We start from the raw sequence: 15,442 nt of genomic DNA on the forward strand, positions 1-15,442 counted from the left end.
AAACAAAAGGAACAACAACAAAAGAAGACACTAAAATGCCCGTAATCAGATATTTTTATTAAAAGTTACTGTAGAGGTACCCCTTCTGCACCTCAAGAATCAACACGGAATAATGGTTTTTCCTCTACATGAAAAAAACAGTTTAAAGCCCAAATAATGGAATCATGTTTGAGTCATGGCACTTAAAAGTAGGTTACAATTGCAAAGCAACATTTTAAAAACAAACAGAAATGCTTATGAGAAAGCAGAGGTCCATAGCACATTTTCACGGAGAAAAGTATAATTTTGTACTATTTTAATATTATGGAATGTGAAAGTTAATTAGAATAGTGGAAGAACTAACACTATAGGAATTATCTCCTTCAGTTGCATTAGGAAAAAGTATGGCTGGAGAGAAAAAATATGACACACAGCAGAGCTGAAAGAATAGATTTTAATTTGAGACAAAAGCATATAGACAAAATTTTAAGAGGACATTGATTTAGAAAGAGTGGTCTCCATCAACATTTTATTCTCATGGCAAGAGGTATGTTACAGTCTCATCTCTGAAGTGTTACTCCGGTTTATATGTTAATTTATTTTGGTCCATAACCAAATACTGTAACCACAATAGGACAAAGTATGCTCCTACTTGCAACTTTCTTGTTAACGAAGACTAAATGTGATGTAGACCATAACACCCTGAAGACTTCATTTCTGAAGAGACACATATGCAGCATGGGTAGGATCCTGATGATTAACTTTGAGTACAAGTAAATAAATTCCATCACATATAAGGAAACCGGTGTCAATACTTAATTTTGATGATCTCAAAGCATTATATGTATGACCTCAATCTTCCCAGGTTCATACAGAGTTTAGCAAGCACAAAGAGACAGAATTCTCTATTCTCCATCCTACCTGCTTGAGCAAAGAAAACATATGCTGCCAATGGATGCAACAGAAAAATGCATATTTATATAATATTACAACATAGCCCTTCTCTTTTAGCTTGGGAGATTAAAGACACATCAGAGAAAACAGAAGGGTATTCCTTGTTACCCTCATTCTGGTTTTACTATTCTTTTTAGCAGACAGATTCACTAAATTCAGGTTTATGCTTTTCACTGTAAGAGGTTTACATGATGAACCAGCTGTCAATAGATTCCTAAAGAGGATTGCAGGTCACATGTCACTGGTATGAGTGAAGACGTAGAGATACTCCTATCACTTCTAGAAAGATTAAAAACAAAATAATATTGGAAACTACTTTTACTTTTTATTTTCTCAGCGGCAGAGAAAATAAATTACTTAAGAACACAAGAGTGAGTGGAAAAGTCCCTGCAAAATATTTACCTACCCTTCTCAAGAAAGTACTGTGTTAAACCAGGATTAGACTTCTTACAATAAATTCCTCAAAAGCCTAGTCCTTCCTCCGCAAACGTCAAGTGCAAAGCCCTGCCAGACATATCGGTTCAATGTAGCTGCCAGCATGGCCATCTGAGAGAAATGCTTTCATAATCTCCCACTGCCAGAGCTCCATGTTGGGCAAGGGAGTCCTTACAGAAACTCTGCTCAAGGATACCAGGGAGTGAATGGTAGATGGACTGTGTTTACTGTCCTTACTGACTAGCACGGAAAAGGGAGTGGCTCTGAAAGTGGGAGCAAAAGCCTTCAGACTTTCACAGCTGCTTCTGGATGCTGCTAATTCACAGACAAGACTAACTCAGTAGCTTCAGCTGAGCTTCTGAAAACTGTGAGTGGCTGTAACTGCCAACCTGTTTCCTATTTCACCCTGCTCAAAAGAAATCATATAAAAATGTGCAAGGGAAAAAAATAAAACTAAAAAACCAAATCCAAGTGCTTTACTTCTGAACCTACCCAGTTCTGACAGCCCTGGCTCCAGCTCACGGTGCTGTCCTTGATTTAGCTTCAACCTGCTGTGGACAGAGCTCTGTGTGGTCTCTGTGTGCTGCTGGTACATTAGGACAATTATTGCACGTTGCCCCTGTAGCTCCATTAGCCCCTATGAAGCAGAAAATTGCTTGCTTGGTCACTGTCTGTAAGGATTTTGGTGACTCATTTATCAGCTTTTTCTGTATTTCAGAGAGTAAATCACTTGAGCTCCTTATGAATAGCAGGTTTTTAAAAGAGCCATCTGATTTGCCAGACTACAGAATGTGACCCTATTTTTATTTTTTTTTACTTTACTGGCTAATTTATTCCATCTACATTAATCTATTTTTCCATCAACTACATTCAATTTAACGTGAACTTCAGTTCTTAAATGCATGACCATCGTTATCCGGGAAATTTTTGCTGCAGTTGAGGAATGATTTCCAGTGCTCCTAAAACAAGAGGACAAAACACTCTGATGTTAATTAGTTCTAACAGGAGAGACATTTAAAATTTTGGGCAGACTGAAACATCCCTATCGCCAGCAGAACTATGTTCTAAAACATCTACTCCTAACAGTAAGCTACGAAAAGAAAAAAAAGAAAGGAAGAAAAGGTTTCTTTCTGTACCGCTTGCAAGGTGAGATTGTTTTACTCTATGAGGAATCATAGCCTTCCATGGTTTTATCTTGTTAACATGTCTTTTTTTTTGTTTGGAAGACCAAACTGTAAGTACTCACTACTAGAAGATATTCAGGGTAAGCAAGGAATGCTGCTAACTTGGCTGTCCGGCTTCCAGGTTTGGGACTCACAGGTTCATACTCTTTTTTTAACTGCAGCTCTGGGTGGAGTTGAGGATTTTTTATCATATCCCAGGACTGATTGTATCAGAGTCTGGCTTACAACAACAAGCATTAACTTGCTTTTAACTGATTCAGTCCGTAGCTCACTACACCATGCTCTCACTCTGTATTTCACACTATATTTCACCTTCACCCAATATCTTTTTGTAGCTGCATGGAAGGGTTTCCATTCATCCTTCCCAGTATTCCTACTGTCTCTGCATTTTATTGATATCTTTTCTTTCAAATGCTTCTTCTTACACCTGTATCTCAGAGTCCTCTCTCTTCCCTCAGCAGTAGCTCTCCAGCAGTTTGGGCAGAGGCTGAAGCATTTTTTTTGGTCAAATGCTCAATATGAGCTGAGCTAACCAAGCTCTCACCTGATCAGCCTGTTAGGAAAGACAGCAAACCCTTCCCGTGTTCTTCCTTCAGGCCCTTATATTTTCAACAGAATAATAAAAACAAAAAAATAATCCAAAAAGCTGATTATCAAGAAATTTTCTTAGAAAATAGAATACCTAAGTTACAGTTGCTGTTTCAATTGATGTTTTATTATATATTTCAAATGTTATACTGAAAAAAGGAAAAAAATATGATTGTCTTGGAGTCTGGTGGCCCATACACTTACTCAAGAGTTAGGAGGTGTGTGTTTAATACCCCTCAGAGCAGAGTGGAGGTTGCACATCCATCCCCTGTGGAACATTCACAGTAAGGGAGCCGCAGTGGCATTACTTCTTTTTTTGACTGTACCATAAAATAAAGCTGCTCTTGTCCTGTATTCTCTCCCTCTATGGTCTGCAAAGTTCATGGGCTTCTGCTCTACCTCAGGCTCATTGAAGTTCATGGCTTAAATTTAAATGACACAATCTTACTGCATCAGTCCATTTCTCAACTATTTTTGGCTTCACTTTCAGGTCTTGTCTTGTTCTATCCTTCAGCCTCAGAGCCTGGGCCCACAGAAAATTTTCCATGTTATCATGCAGACCATTTGCTGTCCAACAACAGCTCCGCAGGGGCTGGCTATCCCCTTGGCCACCTGATGCAGTGGTATATGTAAGGACCATGGATCTCCAATGCTTTATTTTCCTTCTTCCTAGTCTCTGTCAGCAAAGACTCAATTGTTCTTCCTAACATAGTAGAAAAATTGGGACAAAGTGGAAATCTCATTAATTATTAATTAATATTATTAATTAGTATAATTTGACCACCTGCAAATGTGAAGTTATGATTTCTGCAAATTATTTAATATGTCAGAGCTGCCACCTGCACACATGCACATCGTCCAGGAACGAAGCACACAAAACAATTTTTCAATGAAAAACCTTCATGGAGAGATACTGAGTGTCTGAGTTATTTGCTTCATCTTACATGGCTAGCTGCTCCTCACATCAGCTATTTATGCCCCAGGCATTCCATCCTGCTCAACTGTGACTGTCCACGTGCAACACATTTCTTTTCAAAGTCTGACTGACTGGTTGGCTTAACCCTTCAATGTAAAAGAATTATTACTGACATTAAAAGCCTTTCCTTGTTTAAACAGCAGTTTACATGAGGAAAGAACTGTCCATCCCCAAAGAGGATTGCATCTTGTATGTCGCTGGCATTTTTCCACACCTGACCTAAGAGGTCTCACAATGACAAACCCCACATAACCATATTATTAGGAAAAGAGCAGCTGCTTGCAAAATTTAACAGTTCTGTGCAATGTCACAGGGACTCAATTGAAACATTGGATCTTTGGAGATTAGTACACTGCAAGTTTTTCACTGAGTCCTGAGTTCAGTTTTTAGCCTGACAATTAGAAAAATGGGAAGCAGCTAATTAGTACCTCCTATTTCTTTCAACGGAGCACTTAGACAAAACATTAAAAACGGTGGGTTTTTTTACAAAATGTTCCGTCAGAATCAAAAAGCATTTGAGTGGCTGCGTGGCAGCTCTATGATTATAGTTTGTCAGTGGCAAAACAGAAATTGTATTACATGACCAATGTCTGATACCATGAATAATTATAATAAATAAGCACTGAGATGGTGAATAATACACAGTAACAAAGCAATTAAATAACTTTGAACTCAGGGAAACTTACTATGAGTGAGGACTGTTTCTGTAGGTTTCATTAAAAGAAAAACTATGTTAAAATAGTTTTTGCTGAACACAGCTGCTTTACTCAAATGAAGTCAAATCCTCTCCTTAAGTTGCACTGTATAACCAGATTTCAGTCTTCCTTCTGTTACCACTGCAAGATGCCTTTTTCCCAGGAAATGGGGAACAGTAAATTAGAATAGGGCAGCAGAATCTTGCAATACCTTATTTGTTGGCCCACTGTGCTTAATGTGATCTTTCTGTTATACTTCCAACCATTCAATCTAAAGTTTTGCTACAGCTGCTTATTGCTTCTTTTGAGCTTTTTAGGTTTTGAATGGTATTTTATGATACAGTAGGGACAACAGCAGGGAGCTCTAACCCAAGCTAAGAGTGTCTCAGCAGTCCCATGCCCCTACACAGTTTGCTCAGGACAAGCTCTGTTGTAGCCACATGCCTCCATGTAAGCAACAAATATTTGAGAGATTGTATCTAAAACCAAATGAACCAAACTAAATGAATTAGCAAAGTTGTGACTTTAAAACTTCTTCAATATTTTCATTGTCATAGCATTTAAAGATCCTCATGGAGAATCCAAACTCAGAAACATTCACCATTGACAAGAAATGGAAAGAAAGTTAGAAGTGCCATCGTTTAGGCAGCAAGAAAGATCACCAGGAGTCACATGAGAATGACGATGAAGGTGGCAGTTTGCTGTGAAGTCATCTCTCTCTCCTGAACTCTTATCTAATGTTTGTGTGGTTGACATGAAAAGTCAGAATAGTTCCTACACAAACATGCAATTATGATGTGAAAATGATGCTTTCCCTGTTTGACTGTTGAACAGAGAATGATCCCAATTTGCTCTAATAGCCAGAGATCAAAATTAATCTTAAGATACACAAGAAAATGTAGTTTTATTGGTTTTGAGGGTTTTTTTCCTTCAGCCTTTTCCCCTGTCTGAAGAAGCTTTTAAATTGTCACATAAATTTTACTTATTTAGACAGAAACCGTGTCTTCTTGACATCTAATTCTAAATCTCATAAACATCTTTTAAAAGTAGTAATACATCAACATAATTAAAAATCAAAATTGAGATTTATAATCCCTCAAGGCTAAAGGCGTAACTTCACTCTCATATTGACTTTTCACCATACATATCGTATCCTCTCTCAGTTTCTCCAACTAACAGGAAATAAAATTACAATCTTTCCATTGTATTGCTACAAACCAAGAATTCAATAGACATTTTTAAGGCACTGATCTTCTCATTGCAGACCAGTCTCCCTACTGATTCTGGATCCACAGATTCAGGACAAAGGAAGAGTTGGATTTGGTTGATTTTTTAAACTTTTTCTTACATAAGTGAGCATTACATAAGTGAAACTGAGGAACAGGAGAAATGCTGAGACAAATAGTTTTGCTTGATTAAAAACAAATTCAAGTAGATTCAAAAAAACCCCAGAGATTAATTTCCATTATCCCATAGATAAATCTTCTTAATCGTAGAATCAGAGAATATGCTGAGTTGGAAGGCACTCATCAGGACCATCAAGTCTAACTCCTGGCCCTGCACAGATCATCCCAAGAGTCACACCATGTGCCTGAGAGCATTGTCCAAACACTTCGTGAACTCTGTCAGGTTTGGTGCTGTGACCACTTCCCTGGGGATCCTTGTAGCAGTGAATCTGATGAGAAACTGGTTTAAACATGTTTCAAAATGGCTTTTTGTATTTTCTGCAGTGTCATTGCTCCCTCTTCCCGACACCCTCTGTGAAGGACTATTGTCTCTCATACAAAGTGTCCTGGGAAGGTGTCCCGAGGTGTTTCTCATTGGTCCTTGGTTAACCCCTTCCTATCGGCTGTTGACCCTTTACCTGATGGTTTTTTCTGTGTGACCCTGAACTTGTGATTGGTTTCCCTTTGACCCTCCTGAAAGCTTTATAAACCCCTTCCCAACAATAAACTCTCTCTTGCCTCCTCTCCACGCCGGTGTGCTGTCTCTGTGCCTGCCATGGAGCCACGTGGGTGCTGGGGGGAGGGGAGGGCACCTCTCCCCTCCAGACTCGGGGCCTGAAAAACCCTGTCGCTGGAGTCCCCTTTCCTCGTCCCTCAAGACGTCGGAATGGTTCTTCAGATGGAGAAGGAACTAGAACTGGGCTCCCCCACGTCGTGGGTGGGGAAAGGGATCCAGAGGTCCTGTTACAGTGCTCAACCACCTTTTCTAGATATCTAACCTAAACCTCCTCTCAGTCCGTTTCGTGCTGTTTTCCTCGACTCCTGTCACTGATCACAATAGTGAAGAGCACATTTAATACCAGCCAACAATTATGTTCAAATTTACTCTTTGAAGGAAAGAGAACAAGTACTTTGAAGGTTGATTTTTAGCTCTCAAGGTATTTAAATATCATATTAACACAGAACACGTCTAAAAAATGTTGGAGCATAGAAATTCTTTATGACACAGCAGACATAAGAAATTATCTTAGCCATAACCCTTGGGTAACAGAGGCTGACAAAAGTCCTGTGATCCGAAGGAGCTGGACCCTTCTCACAAGACCTGTAAAAGTTCTGCCTTGTGGATTAAGCCTGGCTCCAGCAGAAATCAGAAAGGACTCTTGAGATAATTGTATCAGACCATGTCTAAACCCCTTTAATCCCTCTCCTCCTATGTAATCTTGGTTGAGAAAAATATTAACCTATTGGCTAAACTGCAGCAAAACTTGTGTAACTCCCTAATTAATATAGCTCATCCTCCTCGTTAACATGTCCTGCCCCCAAGACCCTTATATTGCGAGGCACATGTTCAATAAAGTATTCCAGTTATACCCCATACTGGGATTGCATAGTTTTTGGACTCCCACTAAAAAATACTCAGATATAGATTTAAAGACAGCAAGACATACCTATCTTTGTTTAAATGAGGCACAAAGAATAAAGAAAAAAACTTCCAAGGAATATCATATTAAATGACCAGCAAATTCCAGGGCCAAATTCATCTAAATTCATCACAAAGGAGTGAATTGCTTATATGGGATTAAGAATTCCTATTCATCTCGTTTCTATAGAGGTCTTTGATGCTCACGAACTCATAAGCAAAAATATCTGATTTCACCCCTTCCTGTGGATCACAAAGGAGGATTTCAGATTTTCTTAATATAAAGCTACGCTGTTAAGTTTTTCCCACCGATGATGATGAGACCAAAGGGGCTTTTTGGGGGCCACATCCCGCACATACAAGAGACATGATGGAAGGAAGCAGCCTGTGTCTTTGGAGACGTAAGTGCTGAGCTGAAGAGCATTACCCATGCTGCCACAAAGCAGCGTGGAATCTTCCTGCAAGGTAAGGGACTCAGGAATTTGGCTTATACTAATGTCCATTGACTACAAAAGTCACTTTTGTGCAGCTGCAATAAAAAAGAGCCTGGTCAAGCCGTTGTTTAAAGGCTGAGGAAAATGAGATAAGTGAAAAATCAAAATACAGATTTCACTGCCATTTTTCAGTACTTTAAAACCTTCATTTTTGATAGTCCAAACTACACCACAATTCAGTGCAAACATACACCTAGGCCAGGTGCATTCCCACAGAACCGAACGCCACTGGAGCTCATTCATAGTCCACTTCAGAGAAGCATGCCTACATTTCCCACAGTGAGCAGGACTGAAGGAAGTATGTTGCTCAAAAGAAGGCAGACAGGCTTATTTCTGGGGGAAGAATACCCTGGAAAGACAAGATCATTGAAGTGACACAATGTGAATGGTCCAGACCTCCTCACACAGAGCCATGGGAGCCTAAGGCAATGCAGTCAAAGCTGGAGTCAGAAGGTACTGCGCTTCAATATGCAAAGTAAATAAGAAGGCATTTTGACAGGCAGGCAGCCTGAGATAATATGGACTGACCACAAAATACCTGCAGGATTATGCTGCAGTCAAATGGAAATGTTCAGTCCAGGATGGGGTGGACACCTATGTCCCCGGAAAAAGGGCCCCATTTAACTCAAGAACACTTTTTTTAAGGGTAATTTTAGAGACCAAGATAAATCCCTTGTTCTGTTAAATAGTTTCTTTGGGAAGTCTTGTCTCAGTGTACATTTGAACAATTTAGAGAACCTAGTAATCTTATACCTGGAAGATAATTCAGCAATTTACACCAAGTAGATACATTAAAACAAACCATACAGATGTGCCAATTTAGCGAACCACTTAATGGGGAAAAAAAAAAGGATTTGGTGTCCTCTTTTTAAATCATTAAAAGTTTCCTTTGCAAGCAAAAGAATAATTTACATTAAAAGCTAATTCTCATTCTAATGAAACTAATCAAACGACTCATCAGTGTGCTAAGGTTCATCCGTGTTTTTATCTGCATTGTGTTGAGTAGTTCCAATGACCTAAGGGTCATACTAGAGGGGTCATACACGTCACATCAGTATTTTAACTGCACCTAATGTATATTGGTTAAAATACATGCTAAGAAGAGCCTGGTAAGTGTCATCTCTATGAAAAAGAAAAAGAAAAACAAACAAAACAAAAAAAAAAAAAAAAAAAAAAAAAAAAAAAACAACAACAAGAAAAATCAATATTGGAGGAGCAAGAGCTAAGGATCAACAAGAAGAAATTTCAAAAGATCCTTTCCTGAGCCCTAATATATTGCAGTAGAAGATTAGATATAGATTTGTCTGCAAGGGAACATGGGGATGGCTATTTAATTGTACATCTATTCCTAAATCACACACACTGACTACAGTTTACTCAACAGGAAAACAGTGTTAGCATAAGACCTGGAGTTACTTCCTGCACTCGCAGGAAAGTGGGCTCCCCCATGATCTTGTATTTTCCATCTCTGGAACCTGTGACCATGACTACCAAACCGTGGCTCATGGGCTCACAGTAAGTTGTGTATGGCTGGTACACAAATTCATATCACTCACTGAAAAATAACAGAAAGAAGTTTAACCAGAAGGGTGAGAGCTGGTCCTGTGCCAGGATAGTAAACAGCACTGGCAAACACAGCTGTAGCAAGACATAGATGTGAATTTAATAAAAAAATCTGGTTTCCAGATGCACTCGGTTCTTCCCTTCCCTGCTTTCCTCCCATCCTCACATATATGTGGTAGTTACCATGCTCTTTCAGAACAAGACATTAGCTCTTTCCCCCCATATGCTGAACTGAAGAACTTTTACGAGATTTAATTCTTAGTAAAATTCTTAGTCAATACAACAAATACTCAAACGCTGAAAAAAATTAATTTCTAAAGTATATATAGGGGTTTTGTGGTAAAGCTGATAATTTGATTATTTTTTTAAATATTTGGAAGCACAGTTATAATGATTTCCAGTTCTCACTCTGACAGAAACACTCTCAGATCTGCATACTGGGTTTGCTGTAGATAAGTAAGAACCACAGCAAAACTCACCCAGCTAGCCTTGCCCAAATCAGGGAACTTACCAAAATGCCCCAAACTCCCTTTCTTCCCAGTATAAGCACGTTTCTTTCTAACTGAGATGCAGAGGCATCAGATGCAGACAGATCACAGCCCTTCTCAGCAAAGCAGAGATGTGACCAGCCTGCCCAGAACTGGGGGGAGCCCCAGGTCTACACCTCCCACATGAACATGAACAGCTATGGAGAACCATGTGATGAGGAGGGAGGGAAGGAAAGAAAGAAATAAAAGAAAATTCTGGGTTTTGGATAAAAATTCTAGCTGACTACAGTTAAGACCAAGGATTCTTATCTGTATTACGCTTCTAATTCACTTTAATTATGCCATTAAATAAATCGTATTTTTGTGTTTGTTTTATTTTAATTAGTTAAAAAAAATCAGATTTAAATATTAAACTGCTTTGAAATCTACCTTGTTTTTTCCTAATTTGTAGCCATGCAACAAAGTTCTCCAGCATCAGGTTCCAGAAATTGTGCTGGCACTCTACTCACCACTGCAACGTAAGCCATATTGCTTGATGCAGATATCCCCAGGCAGCATTTCAAGGCCTGTGCTCTACAGGAGCTTGGGAGTAGGTACAACACTTCTCTCACTTTAGGCTCTCTCAAGTCACCTCCAAAAATTCTCAAAACTACTTGACAAAGTTGACAGTCCACCCTGGCTGCCTTCCACTCACTGTGGTTTCTTCTGGTGCAAAGCTTGCTCCATCCTGCTACCAAAAGTGTTTAACAAAGTGAACAGGTGAAAAAGAAATGTTTAAAAAGCCACCTGAAATATTTTGGGGTCTAAGAAATATTTCTAAATGTTTACAAATAGAATTGCTGATGTTGTATCTGTCACAATAGGAAAGATTAACACCTCTTCCCACCAACCTGCACCTTTGCTGATGCAGGAGAGGATACATGAGGAGCACACACACCTTGTACACTTGATAGGTGGTGTGTCAGCTGTCACAGTTGATGCCATTAGTGGCTGTTAGTGTCACTTTAGTGTTCACAGCCTTAGCTGTAGTGATTCTGTTTATGGCTTTATGATGCATTTTTCTGAAACAGGTAAAGAGGTGGGATGTGAAAAATGTCTCTGCGTTTTCTGACACCAAGTAGGGAAGAAAAGCCAACTGTCTGATCTTGAAAACAGAAAACATTTGCCCATGTCTGCTATTAAAGCTGAGATTAGTTTAGAAACCCAGTGATCCACAACCCCTCCGTGGCAATTACAACTGCTCTGATATCCCATTAAGCTTCCAGTTCTCTATGTAGGTGAGAGAAACAGTACTCACTTAATGAACGTACATATCTGCTCTACAAGGAAATAAAAATTAATTTGGATTTGGAGAAAAAATATTCTGTTTGTCCTTATTCTTACCTTCCCTGCATGGGCACAGGAGTGAATTCCTTCCCCAGAGCAATGCAGCCATCCTCCCCTGTAGCCGATTTTTCACAAAGGTTCTGTGGTTCTCCAAAACTCGCTACCATGCCATGATACTCTTTTAGTAGATGCAGCTCATTGCAACTTCTGGTCACCGGTTTGGCTGCCACCTTTGCAGATAAACTGGTTTGATGTGAAGACGTCTGATTCAGCTCCATCTCTTGTTGTCTAGAAATTGTACTGTCATCTTTGTTATCCAAGTACATCTGTCCCTGGTGGGCGTTCTCCTAAAGAAAGTGAAAACAAATATATTAGGATTAAATTGAATTGACTCAATGTTTACTTCAGTGCAAGCGTGTTAAAAATGCCAAGGAGAAGATGTTTTGAGTGCATCTTTGGATATTTCTCCTGTTGGTTTATTTCCACCAGGAACATTTCCAATGTTTTAAACATCTTTGCAACTTCAAAATTAACCATCATAAGAAGCATTGAAACAAATACAGACATGGGTCTTCTACATTTTTCTTGTCTACCCACAAATTTCCCATCGACTTGCACTGACTTGTCCCATAAAATAAGCCAAAATCATCTCTGCATCTGTGGCACAATAGTCACCACTGCCGAACATTTTCCCAGCTTACACCAGCACTGCTTCACCACCACAATGCAGCTTTTCTCCAGCAGCTGCAGTGACAGCAGTCTCATGGAAGACACCACTCTCCTCCCAGCCCCCGAGTTCCCTGGGAAAAGCCCTGTCATACTGCCAAACTTCTTCGGATGATGGCCCCTCATTAAGCAGAGTGCAGGTACTTGAGTTTTATGAAGACAGTATGCTGCTCCAGCAGTTGCCAGGAGCATTCATGAATTGTGAATCAAACCTTGATGAAAATTAGGTTTTATTATATGATTATTAATGGTGATTATAACAACAAAAAACAGTGCATAACAGTCAAAAAGCTTTTATGTTCTCATAATTAAAATTCAGTGTGAAAACTTATAAAAAACACTTCAGAATCTGACAAAATGCACAAATCCAACATGATAACTGAGTTAAAGATCAGTCTGTCTTAAACACACACTGTGGAGTTTAATCATGGGAATATTTCAGCATAAAGTACCAAAACCACTGCAGGGGACAGCAAGAGCTTAGGAAACAGGCCCGTCAGCCTCCAACATCCCTATGGCAGGGGAGCACAGCCTTGTCAGAGCACATACCTGCTCCTCCTTGTGGAGATCTCAGCACAGGACACACAGGTAGACCTGCAGGGCCGTGGGGCAAAAATAGCACAGTAACAGGCTCTGCTTCAGTCCCAGTAGGAGAAATCACTTGAAACAGAAATAACAAAAAGCTAATTATGATTTTGTGCAGATTTACGCTCTCATGACCTTGCAGAAGGTAACAGAGGCTACTGAAAAAAGACTGCACGTGCAAGCCACCACAAACACAGGTCTTGGCTCCAAGCAAAGGCAGGCTTGCTAGCCAAATCTGAATCAGAAATTCTCCAGGTGACGTTTCCTTCCCCAGTCCTGCATTTCTTTTTCTTTCTATTCTCCATGCCCTTAGTTCATGTATCCTAGTCTTTTTCATCTGTCCTTACAAGTAGATTGGCAAACTTGACTCTTCCCATAATTGCACAGTAGTTGGAGTACTATGTCCAGTCCTAGTCCCCGCAATTCAAAAAAGATGTGGACATACTGGAGGAGTCCAAAGGAGGGCCACAAAGATGATCAAAGGGCTGGATAAAAGACTAAAGGATTTAAGTATTTTCCCCCTACAGCAGTGAAGGCTCAAGAGAACCTCATTGTACTATTCCAGTAGTTAAAAAGCGATTAAAAGAGTACAGGTTTTCTCTTCACAAGGAACCACATGAAAAAGAGGCAAAGAGTACAAGCTGCATGAGGATAGATTTCATCTCAATATGAGAAAGACACTTTTTACAGTAATAATAACAGCAACAACCTTCCCAAGGACAGCACAGAGCTCTCATTGCTGGAGGTTTTCAAGATGTGACTGAACAGGGTGCTAAATTATCTCATTTAGGCTCCCTTTCCCACAAAAGATTGGACCAGATTGTCAACTTGAGCTGCTCTACAAGTCTATGTTTAACAGTCTGGAAATGATCAACATAAATAAGCCTTTGCTGACTTGTGCTTTCTTGTTTTTCTTGAAAGGGAGAAAAATGAAAGGGAAGGTAGGGACAGTGTGGTGAATTACTGAAATTAAGAAGGTAGCAGCTATTGGCTTCACAGAGTTCCCATTTTTAGACATGGCTAACATATATCAAGAAACACTAAAGACAGTACAATTTTCAATGGATAATACCTCTCCTCTAGATATATCCATAAGGGGACAAGCCCTTTTCTCACCTGGTGTAAGGAGCACAGACATGGATGAAGTAATACCAGATGCTGTCACTGAACCAGTCTAGGGCTTCTCTATGGGCTGAAAATCATAGATCTTTTGTAATCCAAGACAAAATCCTGAGTGAAAGTCCTGTGGAATCTAAAGCTGGAGGTGTTGGGAGGGCCAACACAGAGGCCACCACTGCCTCACCAACACTTTCTCAGCATCTCTGGTAGCCTGCTGCCCTGTCAGGCAGCAGTTTTGCCTGTTCTAAAATTGCAAACTGCCTTCCTTCCTAATAAATAACTCTGAAATGCAAATACTTCTTCCAGCTCCAAGTATAAGAGATAATTGGTTTTGTCTTCAATATCACTTTATATATTTACATATTTGTTTTATTAAGATACTCTGTAAATCATAATAGAGATATCTGCCTACTTATTCCATTTTTTTCATAACATTTGGTTTGTCTGAGTGCCTGCTGTGAAAATACACAGTTTTTTTTTAATTATGTCATGCTGTGGAAACATTAAACCTACAGCAACTCAGGCTGTACTAGTTTTTAAAAGATGAAAACCTGAACACAACCTTTAAAATTGATTGTTTCTCACCCCATAAGTGGGATTTCTTTTTATCTTAAGGTGAACAGGGACTAAATCAGTCAGGCTGTCATACATACAAAGCCTTAGCATGAAAGACATTTATTTTCAGAATTAACATCACTGAAAAAATAAATAATGACAAAGAAAAGAAGCTTGAGAGAAAATCTTTTATCTAGATAAAAACTCATAAACTGCATTACTGCACATTCACAAAACCTTTGCAAAAGGATAAAATAATGCAGCATCATTTTGCCACAAGGGAGAGGTTTGATTGTGATTATCTATGTGGCTAAAACATTGCTAAGGCAACTATCTCCATGGTATCCTAGCTTCTAAGACATCAGTGCATTTACCATTCAAGAAATTCTCAAATGATCAAATTTGTTTGTAGTTACAAAACTTCACTGTTATTTCTTCTTTCTTTTTCTCATCTTGCAATGCCTGCATCAGCAATTAGACATAGGTGAGATATTATCATGGGAAAGGACAGAGAGGTTTTAGCCAGGAAAAGTTCATTTTGGGTACATTTCGGAGCTATGCATCGGCAAGGGTTTTTTAGCCACAACTACATATTGATCCAGCAACCATCCATCTTGTGTTGGTATAATACAGGGCTAATAAATAAATAAAACAAATAAAAGGGCTAATACAGTATTTAAGCCATCTTTGTCATCCCTTTCATCCCAACCCAAGTTGAGCATCCACTTTAAAAGTATTCATGGAGAAGTAACTTTTCCTTCAACTTTTTAGGTGCAAATAAGGTCAACAGGGTATGTTATTTTATTAAAGAGGCTGTATGCTGCCTGCTTTTTGGTTGCAAAACAAAATGCTGCAGGTGAACTATGTGTCTGGTAATATATCATCATTTAAAACATTATTTTCTGGGGTA

General features: G+C 39.2%; 1 protein-coding gene across 1 annotated transcript in view; it reads right to left on the minus strand.

Moving 5' to 3' along the window:
- OCA2 (OCA2 melanosomal transmembrane protein) overlaps positions 1–15,442 on the minus strand; it is a 202,147-nt gene that overhangs the window by 162,663 nt on the left and 24,042 nt on the right. Inside the window, exon 2 of the mRNA XM_039388832.1 lies at positions 11,605–11,894. Coding sequence (XP_039244766.1) covers positions 11,605–11,873 — 269 coding nt within the window. The 5' untranslated portion in view covers positions 11,874–11,894. The remainder of the gene's footprint in view (positions 1–11,604; positions 11,895–15,442) is intronic.

The sequence above is a fragment of the Pipra filicauda genome, unplaced genomic scaffold (assembly GCF_003945595.2).
Source record: "Pipra filicauda isolate LSUMZ 115617 unplaced genomic scaffold, ASM394559v2 scaffold68_size4259465_pilon, whole genome shotgun sequence".
NCBI lineage: Eukaryota > Metazoa > Chordata > Aves > Passeriformes > Pipridae > Pipra > Pipra filicauda.